The sequence below is a fragment of the Melospiza georgiana genome, chromosome 4 (assembly GCF_028018845.1).
Source record: "Melospiza georgiana isolate bMelGeo1 chromosome 4, bMelGeo1.pri, whole genome shotgun sequence".
In the NCBI taxonomy this organism is placed as follows: domain Eukaryota; kingdom Metazoa; phylum Chordata; class Aves; order Passeriformes; family Passerellidae; genus Melospiza; species Melospiza georgiana.
This window is the reverse complement of record NC_080433.1, coordinates 32909812-32931125: the sequence shown is the minus strand read 5'-3', so window position 1 is coordinate 32931125 and position 21314 is coordinate 32909812. Positions and strand designations below refer to the sequence as shown.

General features: G+C 45.0%; 1 protein-coding gene across 1 annotated transcript; it reads left to right on the top strand.

Annotated features, from left to right (window-relative positions):
• The first annotated feature begins 5569 nt into the window (after window positions 1-5569).
• Window positions 5570-15574, top strand: LOC131082291 (cytochrome P450 2D14-like). Its single transcript, XM_058022053.1, has 9 exons — window positions 5570-5974; window positions 8595-8766; window positions 9492-9644; window positions 10259-10419; window positions 10554-10727; window positions 12533-12674; window positions 13218-13405; window positions 14303-14444; window positions 14571-15574. Exons 1-9 carry the CDS (start codon window positions 5762-5764, stop codon window positions 14747-14749), a joined length of 1524 nt encoding a protein of 507 aa, XP_057878036.1. The 5' UTR covers window positions 5570-5761; the 3' UTR covers window positions 14750-15574.
• The last annotated feature ends 5740 nt before the right edge of the window (window positions 15575-21314 follow it).

Genomic DNA, 21314 nt, shown 5'->3' with positions numbered 1-21314 from the left:
AGACTGGCAGTAAGTCATAGTAACAGTAACTATGAAAGACTTGGCTATTTCACTTCTGCTGACTGCTTTATTATGAACAAGCTGTTAGCACAGTCCATCTTAAGGCTGTAGAAATACTTCTGATGTTTAAAATCCCTGTCTGAAGGCCAAGAAAGTCACAATGAACCAGCTGACACTAAAATTTCCAGAGTTGGGGTTGTGCTTCAGGCTAAATTTGTTTGGGAACATTCAGCCAAAAGTTTGTTCGTGCCTTTCTAACGGCTGACATCTTTCTTAGAAATCCATTGTTTATCTGACCTTCTCCTAACCCATTAGAAAAATTTCTGGTGCTATTTTCCTGTCTCAGTTGAATGCTTTGAAGCATTACAGACAAAATTTGGCAGGAGGCAGCTTTCTGTTAGGAAGACACATTGCAGCAGCTCTCTAAAACTGTGCTCAAACTTGGCTCTGCTACAAGCACTAGAAACCCCAGTTTGTGTGCACCTGATAGAGCTCTCAGTTCTTCATCTAAAACTCCCCCGAGATGTCTGAGTGGAGCAGGTGCTGGTTATTGCTGGCTGCCAGGGCTGCTAAGGGCAAATGACAAGTGTGAAGCTGGTCTCTGCCATGCACCCCTTGCCCATTCCAGCACCAAAATGGTCAGGAGGAAGCCAGCTGAGTGAAGGCATAACTGGCAAAAGAGACATTGTGTGCTGAAAAAAGGAGGTGGGGGAAGGTTAAAAGAAAGTCTGGAACTAGGTGGGAGACCATGGAGTTTTTGCCTTAGAAGAGGCCACCAAAGAGGAAAGGTTTCTGGGATCTTCACCAGCCCCAGCTCTGCTGTAACCTGGGAGATGAATGGCCAGGGAATGAGAGAGCAGGCTTCACACTAACCAATGTTCTTGCAAGAGGCTTTGCTTCTCCAGAAGGGAAAATTGCTGGGGTTTGTGTCCATCCACATCTGAGGTGTGAAGGAGAAAGCAGTCAGCCTGATGGGATTTGGACAAAAAATTTCTGGAAGCTCAAGGAAATATTCATGGTATGTGACCAGGGCTTCCTGGTTGGTTCCAGACTTGAAGCAAAGAAGGAAGGAGGGAAGAAGGAGCACCTCTTTGGCCATTGGAAGGGTTTCACCCACCGTTGTGGAGAGAGAAGTATGTGGTGCTGGGTAATTACTGAAACAGCAGGTTTCATAACCAGGCACTGACCTCTGACCTCCACGTCCAGGGTGCCAAAGCTGTGATCCTGCAGCAAGATCTGCAGAAGCTGCTTGCAGCCTCAGCTGGGAGCTGGCCATGTGCCGTGGACAGCTGTGTGTGGAACCTTCTAGACTTTTACACTCAGTTCCAACCCTTAGAAGGTCATTTGCCTCCATTGGTGGCATCTCTGAGGGACGCCTTGGGGACAAATGACCACCTGCTCCTCACCCACGCAGGCACTGATGATCACTGTGGAAAAGCCCATCTAAACCACCTTTATGGGCAGCGTGTGAACAGTAGGTGCAAAACAGACTTGGAAGACAAAAGCTGTAATTAAAATCAGATTAGTCAGTGATCCTCATCTACTCTGTGCACTGAATACAGGCAGGGTCCTTCAAAAGGAAATATAGCATGTAATTATAATTAAATCTGATCTTATGGACAATATGGACAAAAAGTCTCAACTAAAGTTGCCTAAATTTTTTAAAATGGCAACTCCTGCATTATATTGGTTCTGGATGCTTTGTTTTGCAAGATTAATAAGTTTTTTCTTAAAGTTGCCTTTTTGTTTGTATTTCAGTACCTTCACCCAAAGAATGGTAATGCCTGCATGCAACTTCTGTAATTCCACATAGCTCATCTCTAAATTCACTGTGCTCTCTCAAAGATATGCAGCCAGCACAGTGGGGCAGCAGTTAGCTAAAATTAATATTTATGGATTTGGAGGATTTTTTCTCTGACTTGAAAACTGCTCAAAATATTACTTTATTGAAAAGAAATGCAAATCAATACCTTCCATTCTTCAGAAGATTAATGATCCTTTTCTCTTTCTCTGTGTCAGAAAGAGATTTGTTGTCTATTGTTTTTTTGCTGGCTTTGAAGACTGTTCTTTTGCAATGATGAAGCTATAGCACTTGTTCCACTCCTTTGCAGGCCTGGCCATCCATGCTACTAGCCAAAAGTGGAGGAGCTGTCAAGTTTGCAGGAAAGGATCATTTACCAAGTGACCTTTTGGAAAGATGTCAATTGGGAAGTCAGTGCCAGTGTAGGGGTCTTTTCCTTAAGCTGATGCATTTCTCAAGTCACAGCTCTGTCACTTCATGTCAAGGCTGAGCCACAGGAAGCAGAGTAGCTGGAGAGTTCCTGTTCTGATGGCCTTCCATCAGAAGGGTGATGTTCATTAGAATTAAATCAATTCTGATCAACCATCCCTGTTAGAGTCCCCAGGTGAATGATGGGAGTCCAACAGCCTTTGGCTCTTTGGCTCTAGCCAGGATAAGTATAACTGAAAGGACCTAGGTGAATATTTTTCTGCTGAAGTTCATAAAGGTCAGGCTCAAACTAAAGTGAAACAGGTAAGGTAGCATCCTTTTACTGGTGTGGTGAAGAGGAAATGTCCACTGACATTCCTGGGGCCACATTTCCCATTTTTCCTCTGTCATCTGAGTGCATGTATCATGAAAATCAATGTGGGAGGAAGCCCTTGATCCCCATTTCCCATTCAGCCATCTGCTCAAGCCAGCCCACCAAGGAGGGAACTGCTGCAGCGCTGTCTCCTGAGACCTCACACTAGAGCTGTCTGAAATGTGGAGGGTACTCAAAAGCCAACAGCTCCCAGGCTACACTGCAAACAGAGTTCAGCTCTGGCAGCTCTCCCAGGCCAGACTTGCCAAGAGTGCTCTCTGTCCCATCACCCACAATAAATCAATAACCTTAAGTTTGTCAGCCCCAGTATAAACACCTAAGGGACGTCACCGGTGATCATCCACCAGCTGGACTCTGTACTGTTGATCCCACTTCTTTCAACCCCACAATCTGAACAGTCACCCACCCACTTTATCAGCTACCCTGGTACTGTAGAAAATGGTGTTAAAGGCTTTGCAGTGTCCAGGAAATAAATGAGACACACTGATCTCATGCTTTGAGGAAGTTGCCCTCAAAGAACAACTAGCTCTCCAGGGCAGTTCCCTTTGGGATTCTCTCAGGGAGATCCCTGGATGAAATGAAACCTGTTCTCCTGCAGGTAAGGGCAGTAATGCTGTTTGTACTGCTGATTTCTTGCAGGATTTAGTATTTCACAGTTTCATGATTGCTGCAGACAAAATTCATCATTGACCCTCATATCCTGAACCAATTCTTCCTATTTTGTGAACAACAAACCCAGCACAGCGTCTCCTCCTGTTGTCTTCTCAATCAGCTGTGTCATGAAGCTGTCTGGAGCACCCTCAAGAAACCATCCAGACTGTGCCTGACCACACAGCCCTTCAGTTAAAGCGCACTGTGAGTTAGCCCTAAGGCCTGTGATTGTGTGGGATGGCTCTCTTGACTTTCTCTCCTTTCCCAGGAAGTCTGTAGTGAGTGCCTGGCCCATCTCTCCCCATAGTGCTTTGCCACCTTCTCCTTGCCCACAGGCACTCAGCTGGTCCATCACCTCTCCCATGGCCACGTTCTGGGCACTCCTCTGCACAGCACACAGCCACTCCTCACTGTTTCCAGCCTGTCCTTCCTGAAGACACTGTGCCCATTGGGGCAGCTCTCCAGGTGTGTGATCTACCCTGGTATGTCTCTGTAACGCAGAAGAAATCACAGCTCTGCAGTTGTGTGGGAGCTGGTATTCCCCCCAGTTGTTCCCCATTCTACAAACAAACAAATGTTTGTTTCAAACTACTTGAGACCAACCCTGCACCCTGAGTCATGATGCTCTCAAAACAGGATTCTGCTGTGGACACTCCAGCAAGGTAAGGTCAGCACACAGACAATGAGCACGGAGGTGCCTCCTCTGGCAGGGGAAAGGGCATTGGAGGCCCTGGCTGCACACCAGCGCTGCCTGCACAGCATTTGCAGGGGCATTGCCCTGCAGCCCGAGCTCCCCATCACTGCTGCAGCAACTGTTCCATTAGGAGGCTTTCCTCTGATCACACTGAGATCACAGATTGCAGCGAGGGTGTATCTGGCCTCCAAGTTCAGTGTCCAGCTAGCTGAGGTTAAGGCCGACACCCAGCTGCATATCCTTCCAGCACCCCTCGGCGTCGTAAGGCCTCGGGCTGTGCTGGTTGCGGACTGGATCGCTGCTAAACGACGAGAATGAAGGAGTTGGACACTCACAGGGGGCGAAACAGGTGTACTGGAAAGCCCATGATGCCAGCCAGGGAGGAACCCCCTGATGTACTAGCGAATGACCCAGAACAACGGGTGCATCAGGGTCATAAAGGGAAGGGGTGGATCCGGGAGGGGTTTACAAAAGGCCAATAGGGGGAGGAGAGGGGATGAACTTCACACAAATGACATAGTAGAGAACCCAATAGATACGAGGTATGGGAAGGCCCCCAGGACCACAGCCAACCACAACCCCCAAAAAGGAGAAGCTTCTGGAACACTAGGTGGAGTGGGAGGGTGATTGACTGGACCCAGGGAGGATAAAAAGTATACATATAAGGGAAAAAGGGGAGGAGGAATTCTATAACCTAAAAGATGGACAATACACGTAGCAAGGGTTGCTAAGGGAACAACATAACTGGCAGGGCTGTGGCAGGAAAACTGAGGAGGGCAGAACCGTTTTACACAAAATGGGGGGGAGCAGATACATAAAATGGGGGAGGAATTAAATGAACTTAATGAACACACTACAACAACAGATCAAGCTGTGATGGGTTTACTGATTCTTTTTATCTACAGCTGACTGTCCTAAGAGCAAGGCTTGTTGATCTCCATTGGCAGGGATGCCAGGAGCACACAGCTGTGCTTTGACTAACTCCATAATTGTGTTGGCATTACTACTGCCCCAAAGGCTGGATATTTGAGGCACTTTGTAATATATGTGACTTCTTGCAGCTGAGCTGTGTTCCACAGAAGCTGAGGGCATTGTGCTGACTGACACTTGGAGTTTGATAAAAACTTTTAATCCTAGAAACATAAGTTATTTTTAAAATCTCAGAGGACTGTTCTAAGCTAATTGCTGTAGTAAGTGCTTTCTGTAAGGGAATGTTTGATCTAACTTGAATTCTCTCAAGTTCCAATGGAACCCCCTCTTTAGCCTGCAAAGAGAAACCTGTATGATCTGTGTTTAGGAGCTGCTTCTTCCTTGACTTGCCTGTACTAACAAGGTGACACACATTTAAATAACCTCTTTCCAAATTGTCCCATGAGAATGCAGCAGGACTGGTTGCTTGTGAACTTCTCCTTGTCTGTGAGAAAAGGCACCCAAACACCCAGGGCTCAGCCAGCCCTGCCCCACTGAGTTCACTGTTGACACCAGCTCCCGCTTTCAGCAGCAACAGAGGACTCTGAGCTCTGGCCTTGGATGAAGAAGAGGGGGAGGAGGAGGGATGACCCTCATCACCACTCCCTAAGGCTGAACCCAGCAGAGGAGGAGCTTAGAGGTAGAGCCAAGGTTCATATTTAAAAGCCAGCAAGTGCAGGGAGAGAGGAGCAGCAGAAAAAGGCAGCGTGAGGAAGAGGAGGAAGCGAGGAGAAAGGAGCAGCTGTAAGGGCAAGAAAGTGAGAGAGGAGAAGAGAAAAGGCAAAAGGAGGCAGCAACAGTCTTGGGTCAAAAGAGGAGAAACAAGGAGTAGACAGGCTACAAGATGGCATTGCTCCTGTGGCTGGGGTCCCAGCTGTCATCCATCTGGAGCAACATCTCTATACTGGGAGTCTTTCTTACAGTGTTTACTTTACTGCTTGACTTCATGAAGCGCAGAAAGAAGTGGAGCCGTTACCCGCCGGGCCCAGCCTCGCTGCCATTCATCGGGACCATGTTCTCCATTGACTTCCACAACCCCCACCGCTCCTTCGGCCAGGTGAGTGGCAGCCTCTGAGCAAAACCCTCCACATACAATCCACCATGGGCCCAGGAGGGCTGGGTCACACCCTGGCACCAGCTACAGGTACATAACATGGAGAACAGGAATTTTCCTTTCCCCTGAAATTGCTAGAGAGAGCTTTAAGACTAACTAGCAAAAAAAGGTAAAGGAATGTAAAAATATGCACACAGGATGATAAACATGGAAACAGTGGATAAACAGATAATGAGGAATATGATGGGTGTTTTGGCAAGTTATGTAACAAGAAACGCGCACATGACCAAAGAAAATGTTCAAGGGAACGTCACTTGTAATACTGAATCACTCAGCGACTCTGACTTCCAGAGACAGCTTGCATTGACCCTCTAGGACCATGAAAGGACTTCCAGCAGGAGGCAGATGGGTGCAGATAAGTCCTAGGAAAAGGATATCTATGTAGTAGCTGGGAAGCATGCTGCTATGGATATGTATGTTCATGATGCAATAAATACCCTATTGTAAAGAGCATTTCATGACACTCACTCTATTAGAGGAGTCGTGTGCTACAGTAAAGCATATCTGCTTTCTAATACTTCAGATTATGTTGGAACGTTTATTTTTGGCCAACTTCAGTATCACTACCCTCTCCAAAGTCCAGGATGAAGCAAGTCACTGCTCAAGGACACTAACCTGCCCCACACAGACAAAGAGATAATTGTGCACCAACACTTCTCAACCTCTATCTCCCCATCACTGTATGAGCTCAGTGGGCGAGCACTGCTGTGCCCCAGTGACAGGGGCTGCTGTAGAGCTGGCTGCCAACCCTACTTGCGGGCAGGCTTGGAGGCAAAGGAGCAGGGGGTTGTGCAAACAATGGAAGACAAACAAATATCTGTGTGCTGGGAATGTGGCTGCAGGAATGGCAGGCTTCCCTGGGAGTTACTGAAGCATACCTGCAAGCATGTCACATTTTCAGTTAAAGAGACCAGCTTGTGGGATTTGCCCCTGCAGCAATGCCCAAAATCTCAGTAGGTTCCTATTTAAAGTCAGGGCTTACCTTTTCTCAAAGGGAAAGCAGGGCTTTCACAGCCTGCAGCAGATAAACCAGGGGTGTTTTGTGCTTCAACTTGCAAATCCCAAAGTCCTCTTTTCTAGAACAGCATGTCCAAAACTTGCAAGTGGAGAAACTAAATACAGCATTTGTATGATTTGCTTGCATGCAGACCAAAAGCTTCCCATTTTCAAATAATTTCATGTCAGGGTCATACTAACCACAGTCTTGACCAGTAATCATTTTTACTGATGTATTTCTAATTAGCATTTCTAAGAGCTAATCCCCTTTTCAACCCTACTGCAAATACAGTATTAAGTACTTCAATTCCTTTCAATGCTACAGTGAAGAAATCAAGAACCTTAGATTTTAAACAAAGAAAAAAAGACAGGAAAAAAAGTAGAAGAAAACTGTGGGGTTTTGCTAATCTTGCACTGTCTTAAAACAACGTACTTCTGAGATATACTCAGTGTTCCTGACTAGCAAGGGAGCTTTGACCTGCCAACCCAAGAGTCCATGTCCCATTAAAGGGCTTGTCTACCTGGAGAAGGCTTTGCTCCATGGCCAGCTCTCATGGAGCTGACAGGATTCCCTGTGCAGCCATCCTGATTCAGCTTTATGAGGCTCACAGATCACAGCAGATGTAGGGTTCCAGTTACCAGTTGTACTAGATATGTACACTCTTCTTAGGGAGAAAGTTGACCTGGGACTCCAGTGTGGAATTGCCTTTCCCAACTATGTTTCTGGAAACCTGTCTCTGGGTAGATCTTTAGGTACAAATGCATCTTGAAACGCAAATTACATATCACTTTATTATCAATACTTCCTTCAGCAGAAGTAGACCAACTGAGAACTTACTTAGCCTTTCAGATCAAAAGAAATAGAACCATTAGGAAATAATTCATTATTGAGCATGCAGTCTTTAAAAATTCCCACAAAGGTTCTTGACAAAATTAAAAGTACTCGCACAATGTTCATGACAACAGTTTGGCCAGGGTAGGTGTGTTCTACATTTTTCCACTTACAGGGCATTGATCCTGCTACAGCTGCTGCTTGGCACTGTTTGGAGCTGATACATTGCAAAGTTCAAGGTCAAAGATCAGCTGAAGATCTCTGAAAAAAAGTACCTCAAAGTTCACTCAGTAGTAAATGCCCTAAAGAAAGATATGGTGATACTTCTGATGTTACACTCAGCTCATTTTCAAGGACATGTGAAGCGACTGCCAGAGCCTGGGCCAGCCCTTGGAACTCTGGTGCCACGCCCGGAGTGGGGAACTGCCTCAGTACAGGGATTTACCAGAGGCAGAACCTTTAGAGCCACTCGCTCTAAGGCGCCAGACACAAGCCATGCCACGAACCAGGTTTAAGTGGTTAAAGTGGCAGAGAAGGTTCGGGAATCAAGGGCTGGGTTACCATGAGAGGCAGGGAAACAGCTGGGACAAGGGGTGGGGAATGGCATGAGGGACAGCTTTGAGGAAGGGTAACACTAACTCGGGGAGAACATGGGGGTACAACAGAACAAACCACATAACAAAGAATCAAAACATAAATTCAAACTGCAACAGACATGCTTTCTTATCTCGGCAGCTTCAGAAGAAGTTTGGAAACATCTTCAGTCTCCAGAACTGCTGGACCAACGTGGTAGTGCTGAATGGGTATAAAACAGTGAAGGAAGCCCTGGTCCACAAATCAGAGGACTTTGCTGACCGGCCGTACTTTCCAATATACGAACATATGGGCTATGGAAAGAATTGTGAAGGCAAGTCCCATGACAATGGACATGCCTTGATAGCACTAGCAAGGGAAGGATTGGGTAGAGGCAAGATTTTCTCAGTGCAGTGCACCTCTGTGTGTCCCCCTGGTCAACCTCCTTGCATGTCTGGCACCCTTTGGTGGTGATAAACTTGGATTTGATTAAAGGGGGGCTCCCCTTCATGGCTGTAGTAGAGCTCCAGCAATCACACACTTCTTCAGCTGTGTAAGGACACTGTACATGGTACAACCTTTCTGCCAGCTCCCAACAGCCACAAATTAGTACTTACAGTGCTTACGTAAGACAAAATGCTTATGGAAAATGGTACATGTAAGTTTTTGCAAAAAATATGATAATTTAATTCAAGACAGAGTATTTTCCTACATCCTGCCCACATCACATCCTCAGCTCCTGTGTGGTGGCACATGCTGCTACCCAGTTCACACAAGCTATGGGAACAATGCTGAATGTTTTGGAGAGGTGATTCCTTTATCCTAAGCAGCCCTTGTTGATCCCTTTGAATCCCCCTGCACCTTTGCCAGCCATGCACAAGCTTTAGAAGGTGCAGTGATCCTTTTCTGAATTGCTGTCTGAACAAGCTGCACAAGGTCAGACTGTTTCATCTATCCATACAGACCTGTACCTCCAGACTCACAACTGCTGTTCTCTAGCACCATTCACTTGATGTACAAGCCAAATATCTGACATTTCTTGCTCATCCACAATTCCAGGGATTGTTGTAGCAAGATATGGGCACGTCTGGAAGGAGCTAAGGAGATTTGCACTCTCTACGCTGAGGAACTTTGGGATGGGAAAGAAATCTCTGGAGGAGCGAGTGGTAGAGGAAGCTGGATTTCTTTGTTCTGAAATCAAGTCTGAAGAAGGTTTGTGACATCCACAACGATGGGGAAATCACAGAAAAAGGCCATACAGTGATGCAGAGAGGAGTAATGCTACAGCCACTGCTGTTTGCATGCAGGGCTCTCTTCCCATGCAAATGCAGTATTCCTAGTCTATGTGCCCTCCTTGGAGCCTCTTCTGCTTTACACAGTGGGGCTACTGTAACACTAATCCATTTGAATCAGTAAACAAATAAGAAATTAGAAAGAGAGAGGTAAAACAGAGTTATTCCCAGAGCTCAGCAACTCTACTTGATGAGGTTTAGTGGAACATACTGATATTATCACATGCAATAAAAGTGCAGCTGAGAGTTCGCACCCTGTCATCCAGACACAGAACAAAGAGTTACCTGTCAAGTTACAGAACAGCCCCACAGCTCAGTTTTTCTTGGGAATTTTCTTCTTTAAACATAGAGCAACTAAATATTAGTAAGAATGAGATTATTTCACTTCCTAGAGTGAGTGATGCTTTGAGTGGTTTGGGGCATTTTCTCCTGGTGTCATCAAGGTGGCATTTGTGTATTCTCACTGTTGACAGATGAGGTTCAGCAGTTTGGTGTTGCTGAGCTTCATGGCTTGGTCTCCATTTCCATTTTCAGGTAAATCTTTTGATATACATGTTCCCTTAAATAATGCTGTCAGCAACATGATCTGCCACATTGTCTTTGGAGACCGTTTTGACTATGGTGATGAGACATTCAAGAAGCTGTCACGGTTATTTCAAAATTCCTTGGATGAAGAAACTGGATTCCTGCCTCAGGTAAGCCACAAGCTGTAAAAAGATGCCCTCTATTACTTCAGAGAATTGTGTTTTCCTAATTTTTCTTTTTTTGCATCATGTAATAAGTATCTCCTCTCTCTTTCCTTATCCCTTCTTTGGTTCTCACACCCCAGCTTCTTAACGTGGTGCCCATTTTGGTGCGGATCCCTGGAGTGGCACAAAACATCTTTCGAGCACAAAAGGAGTTCATGGACTTCATAGATGAGGCCATAGATAAACATGTGAAGACCTGGGACCCTGCTTACACCCGAGATATCACGGATGTATTTTTAAAGGAAATGGAGAAGGTAGGGTGATACTAGCAGACCCTACAGGATCAGGAGTAGTTTCTTTGCCAGTTCCAACTTGTGAAGCTGACTTTCCTCCTAGAGCTGCACAAAACCTCGTACCAACTAATTTCCTACTTTTGCATTCCATGCTGTATCTTGAGAAGAAAGGTTTTCTTCATGTGGAACCTCTTTTATTGTTTTAGGACACCATGTTATCTATTGATGTCCTTGTTTCCATTTCCTGCCTTCACACTTCCTTTATTATCTAGGAACTTCCTTCCAGCCTACAAAAATAGGAAGGCTTCTAAAAGGCAATAATTGAGAATTCGCTAAATGTCCTAAGTTTGCACCAGGGAACAAGTCAGCATGCAAGGTTCTGTGTAATGTCAGCGCCTCAATGACTGATGCCTCAAGATCAGTCAGAAACTGGAGCAACAGACTGACTTTTTGAAGTCATTGCCCCATCCATAGGCTGCCTTTAAACCAAGATATGATTTGAAACCAGTGTCTCCTTTGGGATATATATATATATTTGAATTGCTTGCTAAGAACTCATTTGCTAGATCTCAGAGGAAGGCTTAAATTCTGAACTTCACTGAAATTAAAAGGAGTCTTTCTTTGAATTCAGTCAGGCACAAAGTCAGTATAAAGTTAAAGATATTTGGGTTGGCCTGTCCATCTGCCATATGTTTCTGCACATGGATTCACTGCATTTCAAGTGCCAGAGGAGCCATATTACCAAATTCTGCTTGCAAATCACTTCCCCCATCCAAGTCCTCAAACTGCACTGCTGCTCTGCATTACAAACCTTGCCATGCTGTGGGGATCGGGCACCTCCAGCCCATGGGCAGAGCAACGTGACCCACGTTACTCTGCACTGAGCAGTACAGCCTGGGGGTGGGTGCTGCCTCTTGTCACATCTCTCTTCTGTTCACTAACATCACCTGAAAGCCAGTCTGATAAATCCCTCTCCTGAGTTAACGTGGGTCAAGTCCATCCCAAACTCCCTTGTCTGAGATCTTTTCTTGGAATAACAGTTGAGTCTTAAATGCATTATTAATTGCTATCCATATTACAACAGCATCTAAATATACAGAGTAACTTAACAGAAGCTAGTCCCTAGGAAAGGGAAGTATAGAGAGGATTAGAAAAGACAAGCAGGTGAACTCATGCAGAGAGCTTGTCATATCTCATATGCTAACAAATTTGAGCTCAATTAGCATTTGGATGGGAGAGCAGTTTTGCTAGAAGTGGTGTTGCAGATTTAGTACGAAGCAATAATCCTTTAACCTGATAGCCCTGATCCTTGTTTTTTTTATTTTTCAGTAGTAAGAAAACACCAGGGCAGGAGCAGCGAGAATCTGTAATGCATAGCTAGAGATAACCCCCTTAAAATAATGCTAATTTTGCATTTGCCACATCAATGCAGCCTCCTCTCTCCTCTGTGGCTTTTATCATCTGATCAAACCTGAATAAGTGTGCTCCACTTCCTGTGGGGGAAGATGTTACAGTGAGTGGCAAGGGCCTGCTGTCTGTTTGAGCTGAAGGCACAAGGTGTTTACATCTGTCCTGAAGGCAGGAGTAGTATTCTTCTCTGAGTATGCTGGAGGTGGCTGAGGGCCTTCAAATACAGGAGGTAACGGAGCTACAAAGTACATCACTCATGCTCAGACTGTTGCTTGTGCTGTAGGCCGGTCTACCAATAAAAAGCAGGAACACATGCTAAAAAATGGATCTAGTGCTTCTCAGCACTTCTCTGGACAGTGAACTTCTTCCCCAGCAATTACTGCAGCTCAGATCACCCACTTTTTTGCTCTCCACAGGGTAAGGCAGCTGAAGAGAATGGTTTCCACTATAACAACCTTCGTCTGGTTGTTGCAGATTTGTTTATAGCTGGTTCTGAGACCACCTCCACCACTCTCCGGTGGGCATTGCTGTACATGCTTCTCCACCCAGAAATACAGAGTAAGTCAGAAACTTACCTGCAGAAATGGAGCCTCTTCCCTTCAAGAGTCATTTCTCCACAAGGATTTTGCAATCAGGAACAGCTTTGATGACTGTTGGTCTAGCAGAAACAGAGGAGAAACACTTCCCAAACAGCTGTTCTGGCAGGAGGTTGCCAAAATAAAAAGACTGGAGTTTGAAGGGCAAGTTTGCTCTTGCCTTCATTTTGAGGGCTTCATCTGGGGACTGGCTGAGGTCAGTGTAGGCTCTTCCAATATTTGGAACAGATGCTGATTGGTTTAAATTCTCTAATGCTGCTTGTCCAAACTGGATAGAGGAGGGGTAAGGTAGCATATCAAGTGGCAAGGCCTTGATAAGGATGCTATGAGCAAAGAACAGTTATACATAGCCACTGATCAACTGAAAAATGCCTTCCTGTCTAAAACAGCTGGTCCTGTTCTCACACAGTGCTTACAATCTCCTGCAGCCAGTCTTCCTTCAGCTTGTACCACCTGCCTCTGGTTCTCCAAGGGTCCTCTAATTCTTTATCTCTTCTGCTTTCAGGTAAGGTCCAGGCAGAGATTGATAGAGTGATTGGCAGAGAGAGACCACCCAGCATGATGGACCAAGCAAGCATGCCTTACACTAATGCTGTGATCCATGAAGTGCAACGCTGTGGGGATATTGTTCCTATTGGGGTACCTCACATGACATACCGGGACACCGAGTTGCAAGGCTTCTTTATTCCCAAGGTGACCGTGACCACACAAGCAACACAGCAACCTCTCCTTTTGCAGCTGCCATGCACGGGGTGGGGATGATCCCATCCAACCCTGCAGCATTGCACTTCCAGCCCCAATTACAGTCACTGCTGAGCACTAAAATAGGACGTTTTGCAATGCTAAATTCAGGCAGATGGTCACATCTGTGTTCTAGGCTCACACTTGTTGTATGGGAACACAACTGCAGTGGCAGCTCAGTGCAAAGGTTTCCTTTCCTCTCAATGAACCGTGGTATTCACTGCCTGTCAGAAGCAGCCTAACAGAATCTCTGGAGGCACTGAACACCAGCTTACTGGCTTTCCTGAGATGCTAGCAGTTCATTTCTAATCTCTGAAGCTACTCAGATGCCATTGGCATTCAGGCCAGTTTCATTGTGACCAGCAGCTGCCCTGGCAGCAGTGGCAGAATTTAAGCCTGGGATTTTTTTGTAGCCTTGTGGTATCTCCTCTGATTTAGAACCTTGACATGTGAAACAGGAAAGCTTTGCAATTTTCCCTGGTCCGTGCAAAAGTTGGGCTTTGAAATCTGTCAGTCAGCTTGCTTTTTCTCTGCAGCTATAAAACAAGGCCAGGAGGATCTGAGAAGCAGAGGCTGTTTCCACTGTGTAACCGAGAAATTAGCATTTGCACACTACAGCCTCTGTAAGGCTACAAATTGCAAAAGTTCAGGTGCTTCAGAGTGTAGGGCAGGCACCAAATGCCATTGGAAAAGGGCCTTGCTTTACCTCTGCTTCAAATAAGATGCAGAAGTGGAAATGGGGGCTATTAGTTGGCAGTCAGGGACTAAAGAGGGACCAGCACTGTTCTGTTGTGCCAAGATAATGCTGCTGGTCTCACTTAAGTTGTTTCCTCTTGTGGGGGAGTGCAGGGGACGACAATCATCACCAACTTGTCTTCGGTGCTGAAGGACGAGACAGTCTGGGAGAAACCAAACGAGTTTTACCCTGAACACTTCCTGGATGCAAAGGGGCAGTTTGTGAAACCAGAGGCCTTCCTGCCCTTCTCAGCAGGTAAATCTGAGGGGAGGATCCAGCTGCAGGTCAGAAGCACAGCTGGAGAGTGATCCGGTCCCCCCGCGGCAATTCCGGCATCGATTATTGCCCTCTCTGACACACTTCCTCTTCCCTTTCTTGCAGGTCGCCGTGCCTGTCTGGGAGAACAGCTAGCCAGGATGGAGCTCTTTCTCTTCTTTACCACTCTCCTGCAGAAATTCACTTTTGTGCTCCCTGAGGACCAGCCCAGGCCACGGCAGGACGGTCACTTTGCACTCACCAACTCTCCACACCCATACCTGCTGCGAGCTCTCCCAAGATAGGTGCACACCACTCCCCTTTCACTGACACACCACCACCGCCCAAACTCTGTCAGGAGCATTGCAGGTCTAGGCAGGATCGTGCCACGTTCAATGTCAAGTCTCTGCAGAAGGCCACAGCTGTGTAGAGTAAGGATCTAGGCCAGTATCTTGTTGAGCTTAATTCCAATTGTGCTTCTTGAATCAGACAAGAGAGCTTCAGCTTCAACAACAAGGTGACATTACAATGTAGTTTCAGCATAGTGGTTCTGGAAAATCTTACCATCCAGGACATTCATGTCCCCTTCATTCCTTCCTGTTTATTACACACTTCTGTGTCTTGAACAAATATTGCATTGTCTTCATTTCTAGCCTCAGAGAAAGTAAGTTTTAATCCTGACAGCCCTTATGTCACACTATATCTCCAGTAGGAGTCAATACCAAGGAGTACATAAATAATCCAGATGGTGTTTTAGCCACAGAAGAAGATCATTTGTGAAATACAGAAATTTCCATAAATACATTAAAAGAGAAATTCTGGTGTTTAGATTTATTATCTCCTTCAATTATTTTTTTTTATTTTTGGCATTACATAAAGTCAGCTCTTGGACAGGTTTGGAACTCACCTTGGGATGGAGTTAACACTGTTTGAAACTGTATGGCCACAGATTTCAGAGCTGCCTCTCTCTTTCTTCTTGCAATATCCCTGACAAATTGTTTGCAAGATATAAAGCTATGTTGATGTTTAAATTAGAAGTTGCCCACTTACCATATCTAATGAGATAGTAGCACAAAGGAGCTCCTACATATAACCACCACTAAAAAAAAATAAATAAATCTGATATCAAGTGCACGTGTGGAGTAGTAATTTTGTGTAATAGTAATTTTGGAAGCTACGAAAGCTATGTAATTATGCATATACTTACTAACAAAATTAGGATTTGAACTTCAGCAGGAACTGCACATTTGCACATTTATGCTTTTCATCAACAAAATAACTTGAAAGAATAAAAGTGTGCGAAATCTCTTTTCTCACCCCTCCTCTTTCTGGTTGCCTCAGTCCAGCTGTGCTCCTGCCTCAGATACTCACCTGAGATTTCTCTCCTCACACCCAGCACCTGCGCCTTTCTAGATCATTTCAGTGTTACTTTTCTGATCTGTTCAGTGACACCAAACTGCATGTGTTCAGATTTATGGGGGCCAGCACATTCCCCAATGTGTTTAAAGGGAACTTAACTTTGGAGAGGTTCCGGCACACACTTATTTGGATAAAACGTGGGTATAGCTAAAGTAGGGAGTGTCTTTTCCAGCATGCAAGAGTGACTGAGAGAAAGTCCACCTGCCTGACCGAACAGCAGCCGATTGTGGCGTTCCAGGGCAAAGGGAACAAATGGCTCGCTCCAAATCACAGGCCCAGCCCTGCCCTGAGGGAGAAGCGGGCTCTGAGGGGCGGGGCAGACCCACGGCCTCAGGAGGTGGGGCCTGGTGTGGGCCCAGCCAGCAGCTGCTCCGCCCCTTGCAGCATGGTGACTGGGTGATTGGCGTTTCTTCTGACCAATTGAATAGGAGGCAGCCGGCCCAAAAGGCTGGAGTAGCCACTCAGCCGGCCAATAGGAGCAGCTGCCTTGCCCTGTGCACTCCCATGGGCTGTGGGGAAGGTGGCACTGGCATCAAGATGGCGGTGGGTGGCAAGGGGGTGGTGTCAACTGCTGTGAAGCCGATCTTCAGCTGGGACCTGGGTGAGGCGAAGCGGTGCATCAGGGAGCTGTTATCGCAAGGTGTCCAACACGGGTAGATTATGTCCTAGGTTACAATATAAAGATGTATTATTTCCCCATCCTCAAGAGCTGTTGAAATCAGGCGGGGCATTGTTTTTTCGTTATCTCCTGTTAATGGACCCATCAATGCCTTGCCACATGACTCAGAGATAGCTCCTTCAGGAGTCATTTCTGCCTAATGGGTAATCAAGGACCCACTGCATTACTCATAGAATGATATCAGCCCATTGTGAGATGCTCTGTCCAGAGGGGAGGAGCTAAACATCCCCACCTGGATATAATCTGGAGTTTGGGACAGAATAAGCTGCCCTTATCCACTGGTTTTCAGAACACAAGAGCTACCAGATCTTTTCCACAGGATCACTACTTCCAACAAGACCATTTCATCTGGACTGCTACCACCACCCTAACTAGCAGGGCGTCACATTGTATTCTGACTCAGTCAGTGGTTTTTTTCTTTTGTATTATTGCATGTATTTTGGTTGTTTTCCTTTTTTCCCCCTTTTCTTAATAAATTGTATTTCTGACTTGGAGTCTCTCACTGGCTTTGCTTTCAAACCAGAACATCATTTTGGTGCCCAATATGGGGCACCAAAGTACTAAGAAAAGTAATGATAGTGGAACCCTGGAAAAAGTTAAAGATAGAATCTAAAAATGTTGTGCTTTGTGCTTTCCCAGATCAACTGCACCTGCATAAGCAGTATGATAAATTATATAATTGTTAGATGTGATGATTGTTTAGTAATTAAATGTAATTATTATGTAACCATAAGAAGAATAGTGAGAAACTATGTTGGAAATTCAGAGAGGGGCTGAATTTATGTATACAATAGAACAATATAAGTTTAATAATTAACATGAAAGTTATGTAATGATAAAGTATAAAACATGATCATTTTGGATGTATGGTTGGAATCAGATTTGGGTTGAATATACCCCGATTCCCAGAGCTCGTAATAAAAAGCACCGCATATAGTCCCCGTGATTATGTGTTTTTGAACGCTAACATTTTGGCGAACCCAGACGAGACCCTTGTGAGTGCTGCTGTGTGAGTTCACGACTCGATCACGCTCCAGCCGGCCACGAGGGATTCTCGGGGAGCCCATCGGCCGCGACTGCTTCCGCCGCTCACAAACATCCCCAGGAGAAAAGTAAGGTGCTTTTTACTTTGGTTTTGGGTGCCTGACAATAAGACGCAGCGAAAGCTACGCTTGGTTGGGCTAAAGGAATTCCTGTTGGTACAAGCCTAGGCGCTGTTCCGTAAGACAATCACGAAAGCGTTGCGGGGTCAGCATTCGTGGTATTTTTGAAATGGAGAAACTTAAAGGGATTTTGGGCAGTAACACCCCTATCCTGCAAAATTCTCCTTTGGGGTGCTTATTAGCACATTGGAAACAAGGTAACTTTGGGGAAGAATTACGTAAAACTAAGTTGATTGATTATTGTAATTCATGGTGGCCAGAATATGCCTTGGAGAACGGTGAAAAATGGCCAAAATACGGTACTCTGCAATATAACACTATTTTGCGGTTAATGTTGTTTTGTAAACAAGAAGGAAAATGGGATGAAGTCCCATATGTTGATCTGTTTTTCTACTTATGGGGAAAGCCAGAATGGCAGGATGAATGTGGATTATTAGTGGTTAAAACATCTGCAAAGTGTGGGGTTTGTGAGGAACGCTGTTTAGAACACTTGGCGTTAAGAGAAAGCTTGAGTTGGGAAAATTATACAGATATTGATTTACAAGCAGCTCCAATAGGAACAAGAGACCCTAACCCTATCCCACCTGTTTCATCTGTCCCTATCCCACTACCTGCTCCTCACCCACCTAGTCCTGAACCTGTCTCGTCTACTACACCTTTCCCTCTTTATCCTCCTCTCCCATCATCACCCGATCCCTCTTCCTCGGAAGATGAGCAAAACCTAACTGTGATAGAAAGGAGAAAGAGGTACGCAACTGAGAAAGATAGCAATGGTAATGAATCAGTGACCCCAATAGCCCATAGAACCCAGAGTCGGTCAAATCTTGCTCCAGTTGTGCATAGAAAAGGCCTAAGCAAACAAAAACCGACTGTGATTGCCCCCTTGCGACAAGGTGTTGGAGTGGAAGGGCCAGTATTTGTAAAAGTGCCTTTTTTCCTGGCAGACTTAGTTATTTGGAAACAGTCAGCCGGAACTTATAGAGAAAATCCTGATAAAGTGGCACGCGTAGTAAAAATGATTATGAAAACTCAAAATCCTGACTGGGATGACATACAAGTAATATTAGATACTCTGATGGATTCTACTGAAAAAGAAATGGTACTTAAGGCAGCCAAAGAGAGGGCAAAAGAAGATATTAGAAATGGGCTGGTAACAGGGAATTTAGATGTGAATTTCCCAATTGAGGATCCAAATTGGGACCCTAATTTATTTTGCGATATAAGGAAATTACAGAAATATAAAGAGTGGATCCAAGTAGGAGTTCAGAACGCTGTGCCCAAAACTATAAATTGGTCCAAACTATATGAGGTTCGACAGGAAAAGAAGCAATCTCCCACTGCGTTTTTGGAGAGGCTTAAGGAGGTAGCAAGGAAATATACAGACCTCCAAATGGATACAGAGCAAGCAAAGGTTCAGCTCGCTCTCATATTCTTTGGCCAATTACAGGATGACATTCGTAGAAAATTGCAAAAATTAGAAGGGGAAGAATTAAGGAATTTGGATAAGTTACTTGAGATTGCTTGGAAGGTATATAACAATCGGGAAAAAGAAGCTAGTAAAAGGCAGCAGCAGAATCTTTTGGCAGTAATACAGGGGAAAGGGAACCCAAATTTCAGGGGGCGTAACAGGAATGGTTGGGGTAGGAGACCAGTTACCCAGGGGTTAAGCCTGAATCAATGTGGGTATTGTAAGCAGGAGGGGCATTGAAAGCGAAACTGTCCAAGTTTGAATAACCAGTTTGACCAGGGCAATCAGTTCCAGCAGGCTACCAAGGAGATGGTCCTGGGGGAGTATACCAGCTGACTAGACGTAGAACCGGTAGAACAAGTTAAGGAACCTGTTATAAATATACAGTTAGGGCATAAAGAGGTCAGATTTCTAATAGATACGGGAGCTACTTTTTCTATATTGAATGATTTGCAAGGACAAATTGGGGACAAGGAAACGCCAATAGTCGGCGCTACAGGGAAAGAGGAAAAACGGCCTTTCCTGCAACCCCTAGATTTGTGTTATGAAAACAAGACTATAACACACGAATTTTTATATGTACCTGAGTGTCCAATTCCGCTTTTAGGGAGAGATTTGCTAGCGAAACTTGGTGCGGTAATAACCTTTGAAAATGGAGAGCTTATAATGAAAATACCTGAATCAAAGATGGGACAGATAGTAATGATCAAAGAAAAACCTGTCCCCTCTATCCCTAGGGAGGTAGAAGATGCAGTGATTCCCTCTGTATGGGAGACAGATATACCAGAGAAATCTAAATTGGCACAACCAGTGCATGTAGAGTTAAAAGAAGGGGCAAGGGCTGTACAAGTCAAACAATATCTCATAAAACCAGAAGCATGGCAAGGAATAGTAAAGATTATTGAGAAATTCTTGAAATACCAAATTTTAGAAGAATGTGAATCAGAATTTAATACACCAATATTTCCAGTAAAGAAGCCAAATGGTGAATATAGATTAGTGCAGGATTTGAGAGCAATAAATAAAATAACAAAAGACATTTATCCAGTGGTAACAAATCCTTATACATTGCTAACATCCGTAAAGGAGATATATAAATGGTTTACCGTAATTGATTTAAAAGATGCCTTTTTCTGCATCCCCCTTGACAAAGAAAGTAGGAAACTGTTTGCCTTTGAGTGGGAAAACCCAGGGAACGGAAGAAAGACCCAGCTCACCTGGACAAGACTTCCACAAGGCTACAAGAACTCACCGACCCTATTCGGAAACCAACTGGCAAAGGAACTGGAGATTTGGACCAAAAATGGGCAAGTACCAAGAGACCAATACTTATTATTGCAGTATGTTGATGATATACTAATAGCTACAGAAGAAAAAGCAACCTGTATAAAGGTAACCATTGAGATTTTAAATTCACTGGGAATGGGAGGCTATAAAGTATCCAGAGGAAAGGCACAAATCGCACAACAGACTGTGATTTACCTGGGATGTGAAATTTCACAAGGGCAAAGAAAACTAGGTACTAACTGTATCCAAGCTATTTGTGTGATTCCAGAGCCCCAGAATTTACATGAGCTGCGAGTCTTCCTCGGGATGGCAGGATGGTGTCGTGTCGCTTGTGGATCATGGACTATGGACTGATTGTGAAACCCCTGTATGAAGCTCAAAAGACGCAGCCATTCACCTGGGGCAAACCACAGAAGGAAGCCTTCCTAAAATTAAAGGAAGCATTGACAACTGCTCCAGCACTAGGATTACCTGATCTGTCTAAAGATTTTCAGCTGTTTGTACATGAAAGGCTGCGCCTAGCACTAGGAGTCCTGACCCAACGTCTGGGAAGCTGGAAAAGGCCGGTGGGCTACTTTTCCAAACAACTCGACAACATAAGTGCCGGGTGGCCCCCATGTCTGCGGGCAGTCACAGATACTGTGATCCTGATACAAGAAGCCAGGAAACTTACTATGGGAAGGCACGTAGATGTCTATGTACCACACATGGTAATCACTGTCTTAGAACAAAAGGGGGGCCATTGGCTATCTCCCAGCAGGATGATGAAATTCCAGGTAGTCCTGACTGAGCAGGATGATGTCACATTAAAAACAACTAACCTTTTGAATCCAGCTTTGTTCCTAGGTACCACA

What these genes read in the sequence shown, in the direction of transcription:
- LOC131082291 (XM_058022053.1), top strand. Translation starts at nt 5,762, where the DNA reads ATGGCATTGCTCCTGTGGCTGGGGTCCCAGCTGTCATCCATCTGGAGC. An exon ending in AAACTGGATTCCTGCCTCAG is followed by an intron (nt 10,420 to 10,553) that starts GTAAGCCACAAG and finishes CTCACACCCCAG; the next exon opens with CTTCTTAACGTGGTGCCCAT. An exon ending in TCTCCACCCAGAAATACAGA is followed by an intron (nt 12,675 to 13,217) that starts GTAAGTCAGAAA and finishes TTCTGCTTTCAG; the next exon opens with GTAAGGTCCAGGCAGAGATT.